This window comes from Camelus ferus, chromosome 13 (genome assembly GCF_009834535.1).
Source record: "Camelus ferus isolate YT-003-E chromosome 13, BCGSAC_Cfer_1.0, whole genome shotgun sequence".
In the NCBI taxonomy this organism is placed as follows: domain Eukaryota; kingdom Metazoa; phylum Chordata; class Mammalia; order Artiodactyla; family Camelidae; genus Camelus; species Camelus ferus.
In genome coordinates, this window is record NC_045708.1 from 47777245 (window position 1) to 47800925 (window position 23681).

Here is a 23681-nt window from a genome sequence, read left to right on the forward strand (position 1 = left end):
AAAGCTAGAATTCTGCTTAAAACAGTGGTGCTCAAACAGGGTGACTCCCCCACTCCTATCCCCTCACCCCCAGGACATTTGGCAATGTCTGGAAACATTTTCGGTTGTCACCGTTGGAAGGTGGGGACCCCTGAGCTGAGGTCAGGGGTGCTGCAAACATCCTATAATGGACAGGACAGCCCCCAAAGTAAAGAACTGTCGGGCTCAAAATGTCGGTAGTGCAGAGGTAGCCGCAGAAGGTGGGAGATCTTCATGAATTCCTAAGTGGAACTGCAGCTCTATATGAAACAGAAAGCTTGAATTGACTGGCGTCTACTTGTAAATCTGCCCACTTGTCTCCTTCCCATTACTTGCCCACCTCGTGAATTTCTATTACCGTTTCAAGAAGTAACTCAACAATTTGCTGCGCTCCATAGCTTCCTATTACCTCTCTCTTTTTCTCTCTTTCTTTTTTTTTTTTAAAACCTCTCTTTTTTTCCCCTTTGCCCCTGAAGAAATTCATTGCTCCCCAATCTTTGTTCCCATAGTAAGTTTGCTACACCTCTGTTACGGTGTAGAACTGAACGAATCACGTGCTGTTGGTAGGTCTGCCTCCCCTGCTGTTCTGGGCAGGGGTTACACTTCATCCAGTTTGATCCCAGTACCTCGCAATTGTGTTTGATTACTATTTGTTGGAATCTGAAATGACTTGAATATGGGGATGAGTGAGGGGATGTCGACTCTCAAGAAATTTAAAAAATTATTGGGTGAGGGCCAAACACTGAACATAATTAATAGTTAGGGCAAAATGTGACACAGCGGAGATGTGCTGTGGTTCCTTAAAGCAGAGAAGTATACCAGGTGGATGGCTTCACAAAGAGTCTATGAACTTTAGAAGCAACATCTTGGGCTAGAGATTATCGTACTATGTGAAGTAAGTCAGACAGAGAAAAACAAATATTACGTGATAGCACTTAATATGTGGAATCTAGAAAATAGTACAAGTTAACTTATTTACAGGACAGAAACAGACTCACAGGCATAGAAAACAAACCTATGTTTACTAAAGGGGAAGTGGGGGAAACGGATAAATTAGGAGTATGGGATTAACAGATACGCACTACCGTATGTAAAATAGGTAAACAACAAGGATTTACTTATGGCACAGGAAGCTATATTAGGTATCTTATAATAACCTATAATGGAAAAGAATCTAAAAATAATATTATATGCACATATATGTATATGTAACTGAATCACCTTGCTGTACATCTGAAACTAACACAATATTGTAAAGCAACTATACTTCAGTTTTTAAAAAAAGAATGCATCTTATTTGATCTGGTCATTTGGAGGAATATCATAAGAAAATGTTGACATGTTTACAAAGATAAATTTGTAAGAATGTCACCGTAGTGCCATTTAGAATAGAGAATATTGTAAATATCCTAAACTTCTAATAATAGGAGATTTGTTAAGGGAATTATATCGCAGTCATAAAGTGGTAACATGATAAGATACAGTCTTGCTGTAGAAGAGAATTTGCTGAGTTGTGAAACTGGCCACACATGTGTACACATATGTACACGTTGAAAATTTGGGGAGACTCACATCAAAATGTTTCGGGATAAAGACAGTGACTTCCATTTTGAATATGCTGAGATAAGGGTTGAGGCCTGAGATGCAGGCCATCCAGATACTTGGCAGAAATCAATGGTCTACCTTTAGGTGAATACAATAAAACATAAAATGCAGTGTCTGCCCTCCAGGAACTTCTCATTTAGTTCAGTTTAACATCTAGGAGACCGCAGTTATACTCCTGGAAGGATAGGTGCTGAGGAAGCAGGTTAGTTTGAGACACTGTTCCTCCTTCAGAGGCTGGACCTCTGTGTTTGGTTGAATGGGAACTCCGTGGAGCTGCAGTGTGACCTTCTCTCCTCACTAGGAGTAATTGACAAAGCTAAGAGTTGTCATTTGGGCTGAATGTAATAAAACCTGAACAGTTCTGATGATAAAGCTGAGTAATCAGAAGATGTACAGATGAGCAAAAAACAGGTTCCCTCTAGCAGCGTATTTAAAGAGAGACATGATCACAACTGTCTGCAGCAAAAAGTGGTAAGTGACAACTACCCTTCTCTTAGACTGAGTCTTCTTGGCTTTGCATTGAGTTTACTTACTTATCAGGGAAATGTGTGAAGGGCCTTTTGGAGTGAACTCTGAGCTGACGCTTTTCTAGCCATTGACTGAGTACAAATGCTTTCAAAAAATTAAGAGGCTTTCTCAACCTTTTTAATGAAGAGTCAAAAATGGAAAGAGTTCGTAGTAAGTTATTGCTGTGAACCAGGGCAGGAATCCTTAGCTGCCTTTTCCCCAGGCTCTCAAAAAACGCTTTCATCTGTATTTTCTAACTATTACGGTATCCCACTGAGCACATTTTCAGTTCTCTTTCCTATATTCCAGGCCCTCCAAAAAAAGTCTGCATTTTGAATCTCAAGGAGTTCATGTTGGAGTTAAGTGCAGAAAGGAACTCCCAGTCTACGGAAGCAATTTAAGGACTTGACTAAAAGCAGGGTTTTCTGGTTTTTTTTTTTAATGCTAGGCAGATTTGGTTTTGAATCATACCTCTTTCATTCATAAGTTGACCTTGGAAAGTCACTTACTTTTGAACCTCAGTTTTCTCATCAGTAAGATGAGAATATTGATACTACCTGCCTCACAGGGTCACTGTAGGGAGATGCTCTAGGTCATTAACTTTTTTATTTGATAAGGAGGGATTTCAATATTATCCTCTATGTCAAGAGATACTGTTTTTTCTCTTATAGAAATAGCATAAAGTTTCTTTTTGAAATAAATGTACCTAAATTAAAAAGTGAATTAATTTAAATGAAAATAGTAAGTGAATGTGACCAAAGTTTTGAAGGTGATCTTCAAATGGTAGTGACTGAAATTAGTGAAAAATGGACTCAAGTTTGTTGTGAAAGCTCTTCCAAACTGTAAGATTTTACTGTTCTATAAAGCAAATTCTTCATACCCATGAATTGGCTTCGAGCATATGCACTGATACTGCCATTCTAATAAAGAAAACCCATTGGACTTGAGGTAAGAGATCGCCGGTTTTAGATCTGGATCTTGTCTGTTCTTCATTGTCTGGGGCCTGTAAACATTTTTTTAAAATCCAACACTGGCCCAAGAGCACTCTAGCTGTTTGTTACTGACATTGTTAAAAAAAAAAAAAAAAGTGTCTGTAGCCTTTTGACCTTGCTTGTCCACTGTGTTAAACGTGGGTTAGCCCTAGACCAGTATTTTTATAACCAATTTTAACCAACGGCTGTTTTTTATTTTTTGTATTAGTCATACTTTGATTTTTACTGATGTATAATACATATTTGATTTTTGTCACTGCAGCTTGATAATGCATATTTAAAAAAAAAGAAACTAGAATGCCCAGTTCTGAAGGGAGAGGGGCTTTAAAGCATTCTGTTAATAAGTATTCTGCAGAATACACCCTGAAGGCTATACTGTGATGACAACAGAGAGAACCTCCAAAGCAGCAGAAAATCGATTTTTCAGGTGATTTTGATACTTCCCTTCTCAGACCAGTCAACTCTTCTGACTTAGGAGCCCTGGAAGCTAATTACAGTGTACAGAGTCCTGCATTGTGATTAGGAATTCCGACAGTATTTGTTGAGGGAGTGATCTGAAGAATTAATATTCTCTAATGTGGGGGAAAAGATAGGCTATGGCTTACTCTAAGACAGACTCATTTTCAGTGGTATCACTTTAAATAGCACACTTTTGAGAAGGAGGTTATTTACTCATGTAATTTAATTAGCAGCTCCCTTTATGCTGTAATGGGGAAGGTGGTGAGGGACCGCAAGGTCCTGGGCTCCCTCACAAGGATCACACAGACACACAAACACACGATAACACTCATGGACTGTATCTGGCCTGCAGATGTGTTTATCTTGGCCCCACAGGGTGTTTTAAAGGTTTTAAAATTTGTAAATTTTTAACTCTCTTGCCAACATTTGAACTTCGGAGGAATTACACATTTTAAAAATCCAAATTTCTGACCTCTGTAAAATCAGATCTGGCAATGGTGGCTCCACATGCCCACTGGGCAATGGCTGCTGTGAAGAGCAGCTCCTTTCGAAGACAGGGTGTGCATTCTCTCGTTCACCACCACCCCCCTTAGTCCCAACTGCATTACACCCAACCCAGTCCTCTGACTTCCATGACCTACTTGGCCCACATTAGCATGTGATTTTGCAAATTCCTGATCTGGAAAGACTATAACATGTTAATAAATGTTTAAAATGTCTTCTCCATGTGCGTTCCCTGGTATGCCAACTTAAACACGCATGCTCCTTCTGTCAGGTTTTAAAGAGCATAGCTCCTTTATGCATAGCACTGAGATTGTCCCGAAACCTGGCTTGCCACAGAGATGGGGTTCTGCCGTGCACATCTGAAGCAATGCTTAGACAGCAGGCCCTGCTAACCCTTGGCTTTTACACAAATCAATCAATAACTTTATCTTCCATATCTCTTAATCCGTTTCTCTCCTCCATTCCCCAGTTTCTTCTGGAGGTGTTCTGCCTGTTGGCATTCTGATCTTTTATTTTTGATGTCTTTATTTAAGAAGAGAGGAACAATGGAGAAGGTGAACCAGGGAGGAGATACTGGGAAAATGAGCTTAGATTTTTTAATTCTTTTTTGTGTCTCCAAGTGGGACTCAGTGCTGTTATCCTCCACTCAGTTAATGCTCGTTAATTGGCTAATCATGGTGAGAACTGGCATTAAAGCATCCAGGCCAGGTTGGGGATGAGCAAAGTGATACTCTGATGGCACTACAGTAAGTAAGCAACTTGTTTCTAAGGCTGTCTGAAGCCAGCCACCTGGAGCTAGGAGACTTCAGCTGCACAGAGAATTCTCCCATACCCCTCAGGGGAGACTTAAAAAGCTTCATTGATTCCCACAAGTGAAGAAACTCTGGGAACTGTTGTCAAATTGGATTCCTGCTATTTTACAAGTTGCTCTTTGCGTTGGGGCATCCACTGAGATGGATACAGTCACTGGGGAAGGCATACAGGACTCATCTCTCTTTCTGAGAACCCAGATTTAGTGCCTCCCTTGGCTGGCATCCAGGAGAACTGTATGATTTCAGGAATCAGGCCTTATCACTCACCTGTTGAGGGTATTGTGCTGCAGGCAGAGCAGATGGCATGGGTTCGAATGCAAGAACACAGCCTCCTCATTACAGTTCTCATGAATAAGCCCCTATTATGACTCCCCATCAGTCAGGGTTCTCCTGAGAAACAGAACCAAGAGGATGTGTGTGAGAGAGAGGAAGAGAGATTTACTTTAAGGAATTTTGGTGATTGTGGGGATCAAGTCCAAAATCTGCAGGATCGCCCAGCAGGCAGGAGACCCAGGAAGAGTTGCAGTTCCAGTTTGCTGGCAGAATTCCTTCTTGCTCAGGGAGGTCAGTCTTTGTTCTATGAGGGCCTTCAGCTAACTAGATAAGGCCCACCCACAAGGCCACTGACTTAAATGTTGATCTCATTCCAATAATCCCTTTGCAGAAACATCCAGAATAGTGTCTGATCAAATATCTGGACACCCTGGCCCAGCCAAATTGACATAAAATTGACCATCACACCCTCTTCGAGACAGAATAGAAAATTGAACTGCAAAACATACCACTGGAGTTGAATTTTTATTAACCCTCAGATTTAGATTAGAGGATTCCAGACTCTCATTCCTAGAACTTTCTAGTGTTCTCCTGGACTGCTTCTCTTTAAAAAAAAAAAAAAAGTTAATGGCCATAATAATAAGCTATCTGCAAAGTAGTGTATTCATTTGAGTTAAGTCTTTATCCATGTAAATTGGTGGTATATTTTGTGGCATGATTTAGATGTTGTGCAAATTTCTGGGTTCACATTTTAAGTCCTTCAAGTGTTACTGACACACAGGAACCAGAAATAAGTTACTTAGGGAGTTGTTTTTAATTTTGTTGATGAACATGCTGACCGATCTGATTTCTGTACGAGGCTCTCTGGGATTCTTCAGGGACTTAAGAGCATCAGATTGGGGTTTGTGTTTTGCCTTTCCTTTTTTTTTTTAACTGAACTCAAACATAAGCATTCTTTCCTTTTTAATAAGAGGCAAGCCTCTTCTTAAGTTTTTAAAAATTTTGAATTTTAAATCAAGTCAGTCTCTACTGTGGTGAAGAAGAAATACCTGAAAACGGTGGAGACAGTTGCCCTTTCACTTTAAGTTCAGCTATGGTGCATATCATGGGACTGTGGTGCTAAGACTAGTTCTGCCAGTTTGCTATGTGATCCTGGAAAGTTCGCTTAGCCTCTTTAGTCCACAGATTCCTCGGCTGTGAAATGAGCAGTTTAAACTATACTCCAGAGAGCCACCTCTTAAGATTTCATTAATTTCCCTCAACCTTCTTAGAAGTTTTGGTTTTGGAGCCATTTGCCATTATCGGCAACTTTTCCTACTGCCCAAATTGGTAAATTCTAGATTCGTTAGGGAATTTGTTTTCATCTTTTTGAGAGCTTCCTAGAGGGGGGACAAAAGAGATGATACTATGCATCAAGGCCTACAGAGATTAAATGACTCACTCATTTAGTCATTCATTTTCAAAAAAATAAACATTTGTGGAATGGTTTATGGAAGAAGCATTTCAGCTGAGTGTTGAAGTGGGAAAAGGATTTGAACATACAGTGATATGGAGGAAGAGGTCTCCGGGAGAGAAAGGTCAGTTTGTAGAAAGCCCTGTGAAGGAAGTGGCCAAGAGCACTGAGGAGGACATTGTGTCTGGAGGAAGTGATGGGAGGAGCAGCTGAGAAGCCGGGTTCAGAGCAAATGCTGAACTTTACTTAGGAGACTCTGAGCTCTTCAAATGAAATCAAGGACAATTCTTCTCTTGCTTCTGTGTTGACACATAGTGGACATTCAGCAGATACTAGTTGCTTGAACGAGAGAATTTAAAATCTTTGAGAAATGGAATGAAATGATGATCCCCTTAAGGGAATGTTACTTGTCACCCATGTAGCCACTAGAAGACATAGTCTGATTTCGTCGGTGTAGGCAAGGAAAAAGAGGGGCCTGAGCTTGGCTGTTGGCACCCACTGCCTTGGGTGTTTGGAAGAGGGAGGAATCGGAGGTGGCTGAGGCTGATTCTGGGTAACTGTGAAGAGTGGTTGATACCAGGTTTTCAGTCCTATTTGTATCGAGAGCAGCCTCTCATCTTTCTTCTCATTATACTCGAGTTCAGGGACCCTGTCAGATTCAACTTTGTATTCATTTGCTGAAGGAGTTAGTGTGTGGTAGCAAACCTAATTTTGTCTTTACTTTGAGTATTGATAGTGATGACGATTTCCAAATTATTGAGCTACTTTACCTCCAGGCAGAAGTTCAAGTACTTTTATGCCCATTCAGAACAGTCATTGTTTTCATCTGAGTATTATTCCCTTGAGCTCTGATAGGAAACTTAAGTTAATGTTGACTTAGTCATCTCAGTTATTAGATTTAATCATCAATAATAACAGTAATGGATATGAATAATTATAACAAATACTAATAATTGTATTCAGGGTAAATACAAAGGCACAAAATTTCCGAATATCTATGTATGTATCACTTTCAACTCAACTCGTCTGTATCACGTTCAAGGCAGTTCAGTGTGCGCGACATTGTGCTAGACACTGTGGCAGACAAAGATGAACAGAACAGGTGGTACCTTTTAGGAGCTTGTGGGACATATGCAGAGTAAGCTAAACAGACTGTGCCAAGTGTCATGAGAAAGCTGGACTCTTTTAGGAGAAAAAGTGATCTTAAACAGAGGTCTCTGAGCACTCAGGCTTGGTACAAAAGTGGTAGTTGAGGCCTTGAAGAGTGGAGCTCCTTCAGGCAGATCTAGGGGAAGGATGCTTCAGACCAGAAGACGGCAAGCATCATAGCGCATTGAGGGTGGTGAAGAGGAGGACACAGCTAGATTGGCAGATAAGAGATGCATGGTAGTGGCTCAAAGTCCTTGGTTGACTGGACACATTTCCCTCCATAAGCAATAGGTTTTAAAGCAAAGGAAGGCTGTAGTCAGATCTAAAATTGGGGCAAATTAATTAGTTGGCAAGTGAAGGATAAATTGTGGTGGACAGGAAAGTTGCTTGTCAAGTTGGACCATCCTAATAATCCAGGAGGAAAGTAATGACACCTTAAGGAAGGATTGTAGGAAAACAAAAAGGTGTCCTGGGCAGTGGTGGGTTCCATAGAATATTATCCATAGACAGGGAGTATAGAATAATATGGATTCTGTCAGCTAGACTTTACTGAAGATTTGAGTTAGGGGGAAGATTTGAAAAAATGGTTCTAAATTTTAAATTGAATATCTCAGAGGAGAGGCATCTATTAACTAGCACAGGAAAATAAGAACAAAAGATATTTAAGAGGAAGATCAATTCAGTATGAACCACTGATTTTGATTTTGAATCACATGTGGATCATTCTTAGGAGGTGTTTGGCAAGCAGTTGAGGTTAGCCTGTAGCATCATTTTATTTTCATCCTATGAATATTTTCACCCCCACAGTTATGTTCTATACATGGCAGTTCAGGAGAGAGGGCAAAGTGAAACTGTAGTTTTACTGTTGAGTTAACGCACAGTTGAGTTTTGTATAAAATGATGTTTCTAGACGTAACAGCTGACCCACATGTGGGCAAATCCAATTTTTTTCAACCCTATTTTAAGGTGGTGCACATGAAAAAACGATAGATGTTTAATCCAGGGGTGAGGGTATAGCTCAAGTGGTAGAGCACATGCTTAGCATAGACAGGGTCCTGGGTTCAATCCCCAGTACCACCTCTAAAAATAAATAAACCTAATTACCTCCCATCCCTCCCCAAAACAACAACAAACAAATGTTTAACCCTATATATGTTTTATTTCTTACTGTTACTGTTCTTATGAAAAACAAAGCACTGTGACTTAGCCAGGTGCTTTTGCACTAAAGGCTTTTGTTCTTTTGATGTCACAAAGTCAAATAATGTGACAAGCGTGGTTCTTGACCACTGAGTTTAATTTTATCATAGTTCCTATTTCCCCAGGAAGATGTGTTTTGTGTTTTTGCCCCCAAAGTAATGAATGGCGAGTCTCAGTCTTTCAAGTCATTCTTCCTGCCTTGTTGGTTAAAGATTATTATTACCTGCAGGCAGGCAAAATGTTACAGATACAGTCTTTATAGATATCGGTACCAGAAGGACTTGAGCTGAGCTCAAAATTGAACAAAGATTTTGCACAATGCTTTGCATTTCAGAAGGCCTGCTCAGTTACAGTATTTAACTTATGTAAAGGAGTTACATATGTTTATACCACAGTAACGTACTTTCCTCTGTATACATTATTTTACTTACATGACTTTCTTCCTATGATCTCAACAGCTCAGCAGGGTACAATCCACCAGCTCCCCCATCTTGCAGGTGAGGAAGTGGGCGCAGAGAGGTTGTGTCTGGACTCAGGGGAGCTGGGTTTTGAATCTAGGGTTCCTGATTCCGCATCATTTTGCTCTTAGTGACAAAATACTTTGGCCAGTGGTAAAATTGGAGTGGTGTATCTGCCAGTTGAAATGCTGTACTATGTGTTCCTTCTTAGAATTTCACTTGAGGCTATTGTATGACCCTCAATAGGCTGACGATAAAGCTCCCATTGTCTGTTTAGTCTGTTTTTCAGTCTTAAAAGTGTGTGCTGCAGTAGTTTATGTCATTTCCCTGTGTGTGCGTGCGTGTGTGCGCTCAGATAAACATCTTCAGGACTGTTGATGTGCACTCTCATAGCAGAAAGCACCAGCGTTTAGGTCTGCTGACAGTCCTGCTTTCTGGATTTTCCTTGAGTGACCTTCACTGAAGGAGGGACAGGAGACCCGCCACACTGCCTAGAATACTGATTTCATCAGTGGCCTTTTATGGATTTTAGAGAGTCTTGGTCTTGTGGTTTTCCTGCTTGCTTGCTTCCTTCCTAGCTGTCTGTCTGTCTAGTCTTTAAAAGAAAATACCTGGTAGACTATGCTAGCTGTAAGAAATAGACCCCATTGTAGCAGAGGACTTCCCTTGAGATTTTCATACATTTTTGTGCAAAAGTATCTAAATGTTTTCAGAGAAGGTCATGTTTTTAAAGTCGCTGTGTCTATAATCTCTCTGGGAGACTCGACTAGTCTGGTCTGATGATGGACCCAGTATCTTCACACTCGTAGCTTTATTAACTTTTCAATATTGGGTCAGTAATTTCTTTTGAGGACACATTAGCTGTAAGTATTTCACATCTTATGTTTCGTGTTTCTTTTACGAAACGGAGATTTGGACAGACCTTGTCTATCTCTGATGCGAACGTGCCTGAGAGATTGAGCCAGTTCATCTCCAAGGTCGTCCGCCAACTCTGAGGTTCTTAGTGCCTCTCTTTGATGTCTGTATCGCACCGCTCCTGGTTGTCTGCTGTTTCCTAAGTACGCAGCGTATGTGCAGGAAGAAAACCCACGAATTTACAAGCTCTGTGCTCTAAGGCTCTAATCCCAGCAAGTCTCAGCCTCTTCAGTTTTTTGCATTTTTTTCATTCAGCATTTACTAAAATTTTACCCTTCACAGGCAGGCTCCCTAGGCTCTAGGGATAAACATGGGAAAGGATCTCTCTTATATCTTCCTGCCAAGGGATAAAGTATGTAAATAAGTAACTGTGAAGTACGTTAAGTCCTTGTTAGAGGTCAAGTGGGAGGATGGACAAGGCAGAGGCTACGGAACAGCACAAAGGGAGCCTATGCGTCCCACTGGGCCTCTGTCCACCTGCCTGTTTGCTCTTTTATTTTCCCAGATACCGTTCTTTATTCTTCACGTGCCCCTGCCCCAACCTGGTGACGAGGCAGTGAAAGGATAAATGTTCCATGTGGTTCTGGGGCCAGTTCCCCCAGATGTCACTTGTGTGATTTTCCAGGCTTGTGTGAGAAGGCAGATTACATGGGATCTAGGAGCCAAACACAGGTCACATCAGGGCCACCTCCCAGGGATCTGCTGCAGTGGGGAAAAGAAATGTGGCTGATTTGTATGATATTTAGATTTTAATAGCGAGGGAGATGCTTTATTGCTCGAAAAGCCTTACCTTCCAAGGGCATATGAACCCAGCCTGGTTTCCACTCTGGCTGAGTTGCTGAACCCTGCAGGTTTAATCCTTATTACTGATACGAATGGAAAGAATGTGACTTATCTCTCCAATCTCCACGGAGATGGAAGGAAAAACCATTTCTCGGAACATGATTACACATTATTTGACAGCTTTTCAGTTTGCCCATTAATTTAGGTGTTTGAATAAGTAAACTCGGTTGGGGGGGAGTCGAGGATCATTTACTTTATAAATGTGATAGTTCCTTTTTGAAGTGATCCCACTCTTACCCCGTCCTCCACCATTCAAACAGTTTAAATATTTGCCAGTGCAGATGTTTGATTTTTATCTTAGCTCTTTCTTTGTTTAACTTTATTCTCATGGGTGGTTAAGTGGAAGATAAGGAGGTTCTTGTTTAATTCTTTTCAACTGGTGTTGCTCAAATATTTGGAGAGCAGACACTTCCCAGAAAGAATGAGCGGGAACCTGGCTGAGTGGAGGTGAAGTGAAATGTCTCCTTGTCATATCTTAGCGAACCAGACACTGTTGGGCCGTGACTAGGACATTTTTTGGTGTCCAGACCTTCTTTTCAAGGCTCCTGTAGCTACTGGTCAAGGGGTTTGCCTTCTTTGCGTCCCAGAAAAATGTGTGCTGCTCTTAAAGTGGAACGTGGCAGTTGGGTGGCAGTAGCAGCAAGGGTCTGCCTTGTGCTGGGAGCTCCATCAGAAGCCTCACAGCATTTGTTCCACACCAGCTTCTGATCTGACACTAGATTTTGCTTCTGTAAGAAATGGTAGGGTATTTTTTTTTAACCTTTTGTACCTGTCTGTAGCAGTGATGAAAAACAAGCCAACAAGGAAAAAATATCCCCTACTCTACTAGCTGTCATCGTATAGGCTTTATTTATGGACTCAACTATCAGTGTAAGCCTTTCTTTTCTGAGATAGACACAAGGATTTGCTTTTTAAATTATTACCTGAAAAATGTGCCCATGAACGATATACTGCATTTCACCGGCACCCTTGGAATCCACATCGTTGGTGTGGGTTTTGCATGCTATGTGATAGATTGGCCAGACTTCCGTGGAAATGTTGAGGAAAACCCAGGTTTTGAGTGATTTCCCTGGCAAATCACCATCCATAGGAAATTTACACAAAGACCAAGAAAGAGATTCAGAAAGTAAACCCCAACTGGTGAATGTGTCTCTCTCCTTTATATCTTTTTCTTTCAAAACTGGGACTCCACTGAAAAGTTGATTTACACTGTGAATCGAGGCTGAATGAAATCCAATTGGAACTCACTTGAACACTGTTTTGATGTAAGATTCAAAGCTTCTGCAAATTTATTTTATCTTCTACATTTGCTGATCTCCTGCTTGTAAATCCTGTTGAAGGAGAATAAAAATGACTGCAGCCTGATGGGAATTAAATGTCTGAAGTTCAAAGCAGTTTGCACATCAGAGCAAACGTCAATCAAATGAACATCTTGCAAGCCAGGCAGGGAGTGAATTTCTCCATGGGGAAGAGATCAAAGTGGGAGTCACAGTTCTGTTTTCTCCCTCGGGATGCAGTTTCGATCGGTTGTTCATGAAAGTAAATCTAGAAGGAAGTTTTTTTTTTCTTCTTTTTTTTAACTTAAGGGGTTATAAGAAAGATGGAGTTATTGCTCTTGAAACTAAATTTCAGGCACTGGTTTTATCTTATGAAAATAAATATGGAAAGCAGTCATAATCCAATATCTCCCCTTCTTAGAATGAGAGTCTACAGAAGATTTATATAGGATTGTTCTCTTACTGTTATTTCTTATTTTAAAAGACAGATATAAAGATACGTTGAGTCACCTACTTATTTTATATAAAAATCTATAATCTGACCAGTTCTTAACCTTTCCATAAACCTGAAATTTGATAAATGTGACTAGTGGCTAATATACTTCTCAATGAAAAATCTTTGAGGTAACCCTTAAGAGTAACTGACATGTTTTTATAAAGTATTGTAAGCAGCAACTTTACATTCCTCACAGTCTCCAAATCAGGGTAAGTAGCACGTTTCTTTACCTAAATCTTTTTCTCAAAGGCACGTGTGCATAAAACGGGTTCCTGTCTTAGGCAGGGCAGCTGTTCCTCTGGGGCCCGGAGGTAACTAGTGTAGCAAGGATAGCTGAGCAAGTTTTACTGCTGTGTTTGGAGCCCAGAAGAGAAGCAAGCATTAGTGAGTGCAAGGGAGTGGAAGGTGGAGAGAGAATCAAGGACTTTTGCTCACGTAATCACTTCTCCTAGCTGATTCACCAACTTGGGACACACCCGCCTCCTGTATCTCTTAAGCCCTCTGTCGACACCTGCTTCCATAACCCAACTTGCGCATCAGCAGGGCCGGCAGCCATCAGAGCAGAGCAAGGTTTATTACTGGGCATTTCATATTAACTCCACTGGGGAGTGCATGCTCCAGAGCTGACTTCAGCACGTGTGCAGGAACTCATCTTTACATTGCCATGTAAAGATTCCATGTAGCAAGAAGCAGGGGGAAGCAGAGTGGTTAACCTTTCTCTGAATCCTTTAAATATCAGATGTAGGCTTGATAGGAATAAATTAACTTAGAACCACTGGCATTCACTGTGTGCACATTACCCAGGGAGCAAGAATTAAATCACGTTCTGAAATTAGGTAACAATCTGGTTTCATCCTTTACTAGTAAACTTTCAGAATCCAGATGTCCATCAGCTAACCAGACACTAGATCAAATTGCCCTCTGGCTGAGGTTCTCCTGCAAAGTGGTTATTTAATTCTCAAACATCAGGATTGTTCTATGGATTCTTTCAGAAAAAGAGCTGCTTCGGGTATTTTACATTTTATTTCTAGATCAAGTTAATTTCTGAAAGGCTGTGTGTTTGGACCACATCAGCTAGAGCTTCCCTGAGCTGTTGCAGTCTTACATCTTACCCACATTTACTATAAAACTTAAATTGTGGCCGTTGTCCATTATGTTATCCAGCATCCTGAATTCATTGTCCTGTGTGAGAATTTTTCAGAAATTTGGTGAAATGTCTTCTTTCTTGGCCTTTTCTTATTTCTATTTTATCTTTTTTGTACATAAGTTATTTGTTTAAGGTCATCAGATTACCAGAATGCGTGGGTCTTTCTCTTGGAGGAGAAAGTTGGTACCAGGAAAAAGAGAACATTGGTGCAAGCTGGCACCAGATCTGCTGTTGTCTCTTCTCCATGCAGAAGACGTACACGCTCTTCTGTCCATCTGGAACTTCTGGCTGCCACCCGTTCCCTGAAACCTCTCACAGTTCAGTGGTGGATGGGAAGGGAGCTTGAGGTTCTTCTGGAATGAAATAATAAAAGATAAACCCACAAATGGCCAATTCCATAGGTGTGCCAGTGGTAGACATTTTGAAAATCTCAGTTATCTGCAGTTGATAGAGAACATCTGCCTTTAATAGCATCTTCCTCTTCCTCTGCATCCTTGTCTTTGTCCATAGAGTTCTTTCTCTGTAGCTGTCCATTGTGAAGCTTTATATTTAGCTACTGTCATTTCCTATTAAGTAAAAAGCAAAGGTTTCCTCTAAGCCCCACAAGCTTTGAGAGTAATCTTTTCCTTTGAGAGAACTGAATTCTACTTTAGCTGTTTTAGCTAGAGTTGATGATGATTGATTGATTGAGATACAGTATAATATATTCATTATGATGAGAAATTTATGTTCAAATCTTGGTTCTGTTACTTCCCGTCTGTGAACCTTGGGCTTCTTAATTTAACATTTCTTTGCCTCAGTTTCTTGGTCTTCAGATGATAATAATAGTATTTCCCTCAGGTTTGTGAAGATTAGATGAGTTAATCCACATAAAACACTTGGAATAGCCTTGTGATAGTATAATGTAACACAGTAGCTGTTAACTGTTACCATTACTAATACATCCAATAGTAGTTCTCATTATTTATTAAATGTTTAGTGTGTACCAGGCTCGTTAAGAGCTGTTTTCTGATTATGAAATTATGAAATTATGAAAAAAATGATACTATTCTTATCACCATCTTATAAATGAGAAAAATGGGTGTTTAGAAAATGTGGGTTCTATGCAAGAGTTCAACAGCAATAAGCGATTTAACCCCAAACTCCAGTCCAGGTCTTTGTACCTCTGAAACCATGCCCCTGACCAGGACATACCATGCTTTGGCAGTTCCTTGTTTATCATAGATGTTCATGAATATGACTGAATAAAATATATCAACTTTCCAGTGACTTAGCCCTCTTCCACATTGGTCAGCCACCAATAAGAAAATGTATGGAGAACTATACTTTCCCAGCAATGTGCTAGACCCGAGAAAGAAATATAAATCCTCAAGTAACTAACAATTCCATTGGTAGAACTCAGACTTCTCAAATAGGTGAAAGGTTTTAGAGAGAATTGGGAATTGAAGTGCTGTGGGGTAGGGTTTAGACAGTAAGTTTTCCATAACAAAATATGTTGGCATTTCCCCTCACTACACCCTTGTTAGTACATGGGGAAGGCAAAATAAAAGTAAGATAACTTGCTCATTATTTATAATCAATCTTATTTTAGAATTTTTATCTATTAGACTTTTGTTGATTTAAGCAGAATCTAAAACTAACCAATCTGTATCTCTCAGACATCAACTATGTTGGCGCTATGTTAAGCCTGATTACAAAACAAAACTTAAAAACTAGGGGAAGAGACACAAGCATGAATTAAGATGCAGAGTGGCACCAATCATTTAGAGGAGAAAGGGCTCAGATAGGCTGGGGCTGACGAGGAGTTCCTGGGAGGAGAATGGGAAGAGCTGGGCTTTGTACAATGGGCGCAGTGGACCCTGCAGAGCATCACAGTTGGGACCCAAGAGGGAAACATGTGTTGAGGGACTGGTCTACTTACAACTGGAGGTTGGGAGACGGTGGGAAGAGAAGGTTGGGTAGATTATTGGTGACAAGCACAACATTGTGAAACCATTTTATGACTGACAAATGTTTACTGAGCACCTACTTTCGTTAATGTGTCATTTCCATTTTTATTGTTATAAAAAATGTTTTCTTGAATGCTCTTAGAGGTGATCTTTTCAGTACAAAAAGGAAAACAGCCTGTAAAAATAGTTCTGTGGTCTCCCTGGTCCCAGGAGCAAACATTTCACAAAGGCCCAGGGAATCTGTATGTGCTCAGCACTGGTCCTCAGCCTTCTCCAGGGGTGGGGCTGATGGCATGGGTCCTGGCGGTGGAGACTCCATCCAGGGGGACAGGGGCTCTCTGCAGGCTTACGCTTCTCCTGGCAGAAATTATGAGTAACTCTCTTGAGTTGCCTGCTCCCTTTAGCGAGTTCTTCCTTCTGTGTCCCTGACATGAAGCAGTGTGGTGTGTGGCTCATCCTTGTGCAGGGAGTTAGGTGACACAATCTAATCTCTTAGGTCCCTGATGTGCTGCGCGTTCCTTGGTGTCACCTTCCTCAACTGTGAGAAGGGCAGGTTTAAAAGGGGTTTGTAATTTGTCCAGCAAAGCCCAGCTGTGAGTTTCAGGCATCCCTGAGATTGACTCTGTTCTCTTGATTCAAATTGGAAGACCCTCTGTCCCTGGTCTCTCTGAGGCGTACGGGGAAGAACCCGTGCTCACACAGAAAGTCATTTTACTGCTTTATTTCTGAAGGAATCTGCATGACAGGGTTCCAGGGCTTCTCATTCCTGGAGAGCCTGTCAGTCAGATTCCAGGGCCTCACCCCAGCCTCACTAAATCAGACTCTTCCAGGGTAGCTCCCAGGAATCTGCATTCTAGCATGCCTCCAGGTGCTTCTGATACGGCCAGACTTTCAGTAATTAGGAGCCATCTATCTGAGTCGTGGTCCTCAGTTATTGGACTTCTGGAGCCTTCTGGGGGAACCCAGAATAGAGCTGATGGATGTTCATAGAAGATCAGTTAATATGAGTGCTTGCTTTTGGCAAGAACAATACTGTTACATCTACACAGTGGAGAATAAAACCAACAAGACGTGGTGTCTGCTCTCAAGGGGCTCTTGTCTATTCATGTAGCCTGACCCATAAAAATCCACCCACTAAAGAAATACACAAATGGAGCCATAAATTAAACATTATGCATGTGCTTTGAGAGAAGTCGGGGACACTTCTAGTCTAGACAGATTGGAGGAGGTCCAAAGGAGCGTGACCACATTGGTGACGTAGACTAGGAAGTCCCCCACAGTCAGAGTTGGACTTTCTCGGGAAATGGTAAGTGAACATCCTGAGGGATGATGAAGCAGATAATCGGGAGAACCTTCTAGACTTGCATCATCCAGTGTGGTAGCCACTCTTCAGTGACAATTTATATTTAAATCAAAAGTAAGCAAAGTAGAAATTTTAGTATCTCAGTTACATTAGTCACATTTCAAATGCTTGGTAGCCACCTGTGGCTGCCATATTGCCCAGTATGGAAATAATACATTTTCATCATCTCAGAGAATTCTCTTGGACTGTCCTGGTGCAGACCAGGGGTAGTGAAACAAGTCTGGCACACCACCCACCTATCTTTGAAAAGTAAGTTTTACTGGAACACAGCCACATTTATTCTTTTCTAAATTCTCTTTGGTTGCTTTCACACCACAATGGCAGAGTTGAGTAGTGGTGACAGAGACCAGGTAGCCCTCAGAGCCTAAATATGAAATGTCTTTTATTTTAAAAGTGTGTGAGGGAACAGGTCTAATGGGGCTATCTAGCACGTGGAGATCAAGTGAGTTCCTTGTAGAGTGCTGCTCTTGCTTCACAGATGTTAAATGCTAAAACAAGAGAGGGACAGTGGGATTATGCTGCTTTGCCAGCGTGTGCACAGGCAGCTGCCGGTGTATTAATCTCTCCTTCTCTCTCCATCTGTGGCTTTTGAGGCAGCAGTCTTCTAGTCTAGACAGGTTGGAGCAGGTCCAAGGGAGCATGACCACATTGGTGAAGCAACTGTGTCCTTAGAGGCACAGTTGACAATGCTGATGCAATTCTGTACTGGGTAAGAGGCTGGATGAAATGTCTCTTAAAATCTCTTAAAAGGTCTCCTTCTTTGAGATGATATGTATCAAAACAAAACTGTTGAACTTTTGTTTTGGATCTCAACACACTATTTGAAAACTTACCCCTTTGCTCATATAATCAGTTCATCTGAGTAGTTCTTACATATTATAAGATTCAGAAAATCAAAGTTCATGTGAATAGTCAAGCAGATCTTGATTTTTAGCATGATATTGCCAGGGTTACATAGCTTTTCTACCTGTGTTCATGGAATTCCATTAATGACATTTATCATCTGAGATACACATTTTAAAACAAATAGGTTTTAAAAACCTAATTTCATGAGTTTATTTGTGGGTAACTCTTAGAAACCTCATGAATCTTCTCAGTATCTGAAATCGTAAATATGTTATTTAGAAGTTTAAAATTTTTCTCTTTTGTTAATTCTGAATTTAATTCACTTAAAAATACCCCTAGTGATTATACATAAATGAGTTGGTACATTTTCCTATTATTTTCTTATAGATTGTTGTTTGCTCTGGCACATGAGTCACTAGTATGTATTGAGCAGCTGCTAGCCAGAGGAATGGCGTTGCTCCAACTCTGGTGCTAGCGTAGCGCAGGAAATCTGGAGAGACCTTGGCCTCACCTGCATTACCACCTGGAAGGTGCAAGCCGTGTGTCATGTATCATGAGAAGAACTTTGGTACATTATTGACAATCTTTTTGACAGCTTTAGAAAATAAATTTTATTATTTCTTTTTTTTCCTCATATAAGAAAACCAGGGCTCAGACAAACTGGAGAACTTGTGCAGTCACACATTTAATAGTGACAGAGCAAAGTCTGAAGTCTCGATCTTTCTCCTTCACTATGTCTGTTGCTGTTCTTGGTCTTTGGTTTTCAGACAGGAAAATGTAAAGAACTGCTTCATATACCACATCAGAGCTCATCTGAATTTTTGTCATCCTAGTCTGAATTTTGTCAAATCTATTTTCCGTATGATTTTATTCATAGTACCTGACTCAGATTCATTGGTGGAAGAGTTGGCTTGGAGGACGGTTTTTTTTTTAATCTCCTTAGAGTTGAACTTGATTTCTAAAACCTTCTAGATGCAGATGTTATTCTTTCTCCGTACTATTCTGAAGTGATTTTCTTTTAATATTTAAAATTTAATGGCAATTTTACTGTTTATTGGCTGGCTTATTTTGTACACAGTACGTATGGACTATTACTTTTGCTGGTTAGTTTGCTGGATTGAATAAATACCAAATATTGCTAATTTTCTTGTTTCAGATTTGATGGGAACTTTAATACCAATGTATCTAGAACAATTAGTTGTGATCGACTGTCTACTACTGTTAATAGCCGGGCCTTCAATCCAGGACGAGACTTAAATTCAGGTCAGTAATCTCTTGGTTTTTATAAAGGTGAACTATATTACACCACATTCAAGTTGAATAAATGTATTACTTCAGATATTTCCTTTTAGTTTTGAAGAAAAATTATATATATTTAAAATTGGGTATTTCTTTCTGGAAAGTTGACACTTAAGGAAAAAAGAAAATCAAGCAGACATGTGTGGGGCATTTACTATGTGCGTCTGTATATATGGAATATATATGCCTTGTACCTTGTTAGAGTCTTCATTATCTCCTTTGTTAGCAGTTTCACATCTGTTATTTTAAAAGTTAATTAAGAGACCCAGTTATCTTTGCATTAGGAAATACTGAATTTTATTTGTATTCCCTATTTAGAATTTTAAATTTATTTGATTTTTGATGAGGGAGCTTTTCTACTAATGAACGGTACCACGGTGCTATACAGCCATCTCTTAGTATCTGCAGGCAGTTGGTTCCAGGGACCCCCATCGATACCAAAATCTGCAGATGCTCAAGTCCCTCATATAAAATGACATAGTGTAATGAATACACTTGGCCCTTTGTATCGGCAAGTTTTGTATCTCTGGATACAGATGACTGAGCATATGTTGAGGTTGAACTTCCCTCCTGGTCTTGTTGAAACGCAGTCACGTGCAATAGTAATAAGTACCAGGGTGCCTGTAAGCATAGTTACGTAGAGCTTCAAAGCAGCTCAGTGTCTCTGCTTTCTTTCTCTGGAGTTCCAGTCTTTATTTCTCCCGCTATTTGTCTTGTTATGTACACTTGCTGATTGATGAACCTCAGAACCTGAAGGTTTCACCTTTTGAGAGCTGGAGGTACCTTTAGAAATCACCTGCCAGCCTCAATCCTAGGATTTTACCAACGAATTATCTGAGATTCAGAAGGGTCCTGAGATTTCCATCATTACTGGAGAGATGAGGGAACTAATCCTTAGACATGAAGAGCTGTATTTCCAAAATTCCAGGTCTCTTGGAGACGTGTAAAACCTGAGAGGAGCCAGAGGACCAGAATATTTACTTTTAGAACCCCATCCAGTATTGGTCCAGGGAAAGAATTCTAGGTATAGTCTTTGGGCATCATGTGTACAAACCAGCTAATCTATTAGATCTGGAAAGAAAGAACGGCAAGCTTTCGATCACTTAAGGACAGTAAAACTATAGCTGCTAGCTAATGTGACCCAACCCAGCCGCATACTGCCTGGACCAACATTTAACGAATTTGGACATTTAAAACAAAAAAAGTATAATCTTGTTTATCTATTCTACAACAAGATTATACTGTATAGCACAGGGAAATTTACACAAAACGTTATGGTAACTAACAGAGAAAAAAATGTGCCAATGAGTGTGTATATGTCCATGTATGACTGAAAAATTGTGCTGAACACTGGAATTTGACACAACATTGTAAAATGATTATAAATCAATAAAAAATGTTAAAAAAAAACAAAAAATAAAAAAACAAAAAGAAGTTGGAGAATCTGGAGGCCTTCGGGAGCAGGTGGGGTTTACGCCTGGAAAGGAGGCTCAGTTGAGATATTTTTCGTAAAAAAATAACTGAAGAGAGTAGATAAGGGCTTGGAATGGGCAGAGAAAATGAATGATGAAAGACTGCAAAGGTGGCACAGGGCACAGAGCTGGAACTTGAGTCTTCGATGCCCAGATTCAGTATTTGCCCCCTTTCTCTCGGGTGTGCTCAGGAACACAAGGCATGCTGCTGGGCCTGAAGGCTGGAGGCTGAAATAGCAGTCTTTGAATAGGATCAGTTTAAATGTGTCCCAGAAATACACCATGCATCCAACATTTTATGTAGTTAAAATTCTTACAGTACATGTTAATTTGTGGGCTTTTGAATTAATGAGAAAAATATAGTGCATTACTCTTTTATTTTTTTAAGATCTAGAAGGGCTCACACAAATGTTGATACGTCTCTTTAGTGAGGAAGCAGTAGGGTATTTTTACTTATTAATTTCCTGAACTTTGACCTAAGCATGTGTTGTGCTTATAATCAGGAAAAATAAAACAAGAAGGAATTGCAGGCTCTTTTCTAATGTATTTCCACTTGTTCCTGGTAGTCAGTACCTTTCTTAACACATCTCTGATGGTAGGTCCCCAGCCTGGGGCTGAGGTTCTGCGTGAAGCTCCGTTACCCTCCTGGCCGTGTGACTGGGACCATGAGAAGGCATAGGCTGGGGTGGACTGAGGGTGGTGGGCGCTCACCTGGGAGCCAGGGTCACTCACCTCAGTGGGCCTGACCTTGGAGGATCTGGAAGCTGCTGCCGCCTCCTCATTGCCTTGTGTTGTGTCTGTTCATTGTTTCTAATAATGAGCATGTGGTTGAGTTCTCGCTCCATCGTTAATAGTCGTACTGTTGTGCCTTCTTCTTAGTGAATACAGAAGCCATTTTGCCAGGTAATGGCTTCCTGCCTACTAACTGGAATGAATCAGTACAATAAGAATTCATTCAACAAATTATCTGTTAAGCACTTTCGATGTGGTAAACACTCTCCTTTGCACAAGATTGGCTGAAAACAAAATGCGTATATTCTGGGAGCCAGGGGACATAGATCTTAAACAAATGGACAGATAAATATACATGTCAGATAATGGTGAGTGTTACGGGGGGAAATAACACGGGGATGAGACATAGGGGACGCTGTTGGCCGGAGAGGGGGGCGGAGCGGAAGGCAGGAGGGAGGAGGAACCTTACTATTTGAAATGGGGGCTCACCAGCGAGATCTGAGTGAGTGGGGCTGTAAACTACAAGGAAAACTGGAGAAAGTGTATCCCAGGAAAAGGCTTTGAGTTGGGAAAATGTTTGGTGTCCACAGAAACAGCAAGAAGTCCACAACAATTGTGGTTCAGTGAAGAAGATGAATGTAAGAAAATGAGGCCAGGGAGCGAGATGGGGGCCAGGTTATCAAGAGCCTTACTTTACTGGCAATTATCAGGAACTGTTGCTTTTGCTCTGAATGAAATAAAAGTTCTAAGGGGCAGTGGCGTGGGATGGGGAGTGGGTGGGGAGGAAAAGGATTAGCAGAGAAATGACATGATTCATTTTAGGTTAAAAGGTTTACAAGCTGTTGTGGCAAGAATAGGCTATATATAGCAAGGCAGGGAGACCATTTAGGAGGTTAGTCCAAAATTCAATAGTGTGGTAACAGTGAGGGTGGTGAGAGGTTGTTGGATTCTGAGTGTGTTTCAAAGGTAGAACCAATGGGATTTGCTGATTATTGGAGTCGGTGGGGGCTAGGGTGTGTGAGAGTAAGAGTTGGGAAGGACGTCCAAGGTACCACTGAGTAAGACACAGTTGCCATTTACTGTGATGGGGACCTGGGGGAAGAGCAGGTTTGTGCGGGAGGCAAGGAATCAGCATTTCAGCTTTAGAGAAGTTAAGTTTGAGATGGGTATTAGTTATCCAAGTGAAAATGTCTCAGAGACAGTGGTATATACAAGTCTGGAGTCCTGGGAATGAGCCAGACTGGAGGTTTATCATTGAGATTCGTTGTGTATAGGCAAGTATTTAAATCATGAGCCTAAGTAAGATCACGTAGCAAGTGGCTGTGGATAAAAAAAGAGAAGTGGTCCAGGGACTGAGTCTTGGGACACTTTACCACATAGAGGTCACTGAAATGAATAGAAAGCAGTAAAGGAATCTGAGATGGAAGTCAGTCTGGTAGGAGAACCAAGAGAGCCATCTCCCTGAAGCCGAATGATGGAAGTGTTTCCAGAAGGAGGAGGAAAGACCAACTTTGTTAAGTAGGCCCAGTAATACAGACATGGAAAACTTATGGTTACTGGTTTTGGGGAAGTGGGGAGGGAGAGATAAACTGGGAGTTTGTGATTGGCGCATACAAGCCACTATGTACAGAACAGACAAACAACGATGTCCTACTGTATACACAAGGAGCTATATTCAATGGCTTATAGTAGCCTTTAACGAAAAAGAATCTATGTTGTGTATATATGTGACTGAATCACTATGCTGTACACCAGAAACTAATACAACATTGTAAATCAACTATACTTCATTTTTTTAATGGGGAAAATAAATAAAACACACCATATAATATAGGGGGGGAAAGATGAAGGCTAAGAAAACTAACCATTGAATTTAGCAAGAAGAGGTTATTGGTGAACTTGTCAAAGGTTGTGG

General features: G+C 40.7%; 1 protein-coding gene across 4 annotated transcripts in view; it reads left to right on the forward strand.

The window, feature by feature from the left end:
* CACHD1 (cache domain containing 1) overlaps positions 1-23681 on the forward strand; it is a 213124-nt gene that overhangs the window by 106891 nt on the left and 82552 nt on the right. For all 4 annotated transcript variants that reach the window (XR_004325118.1, XR_004325119.1, XM_006181264.2 and 1 more), the window contains exon 4: positions 19420-19526. Coding sequence is in view for 2 of the 4 variants with exons in the window: in XM_006181264.2 (XP_006181326.2) it covers positions 19420-19526 (107 nt within the window). In the remaining 2 variants the exon portion in view is untranslated. The remainder of the gene's footprint in view (positions 1-19419; positions 19527-23681) is intronic.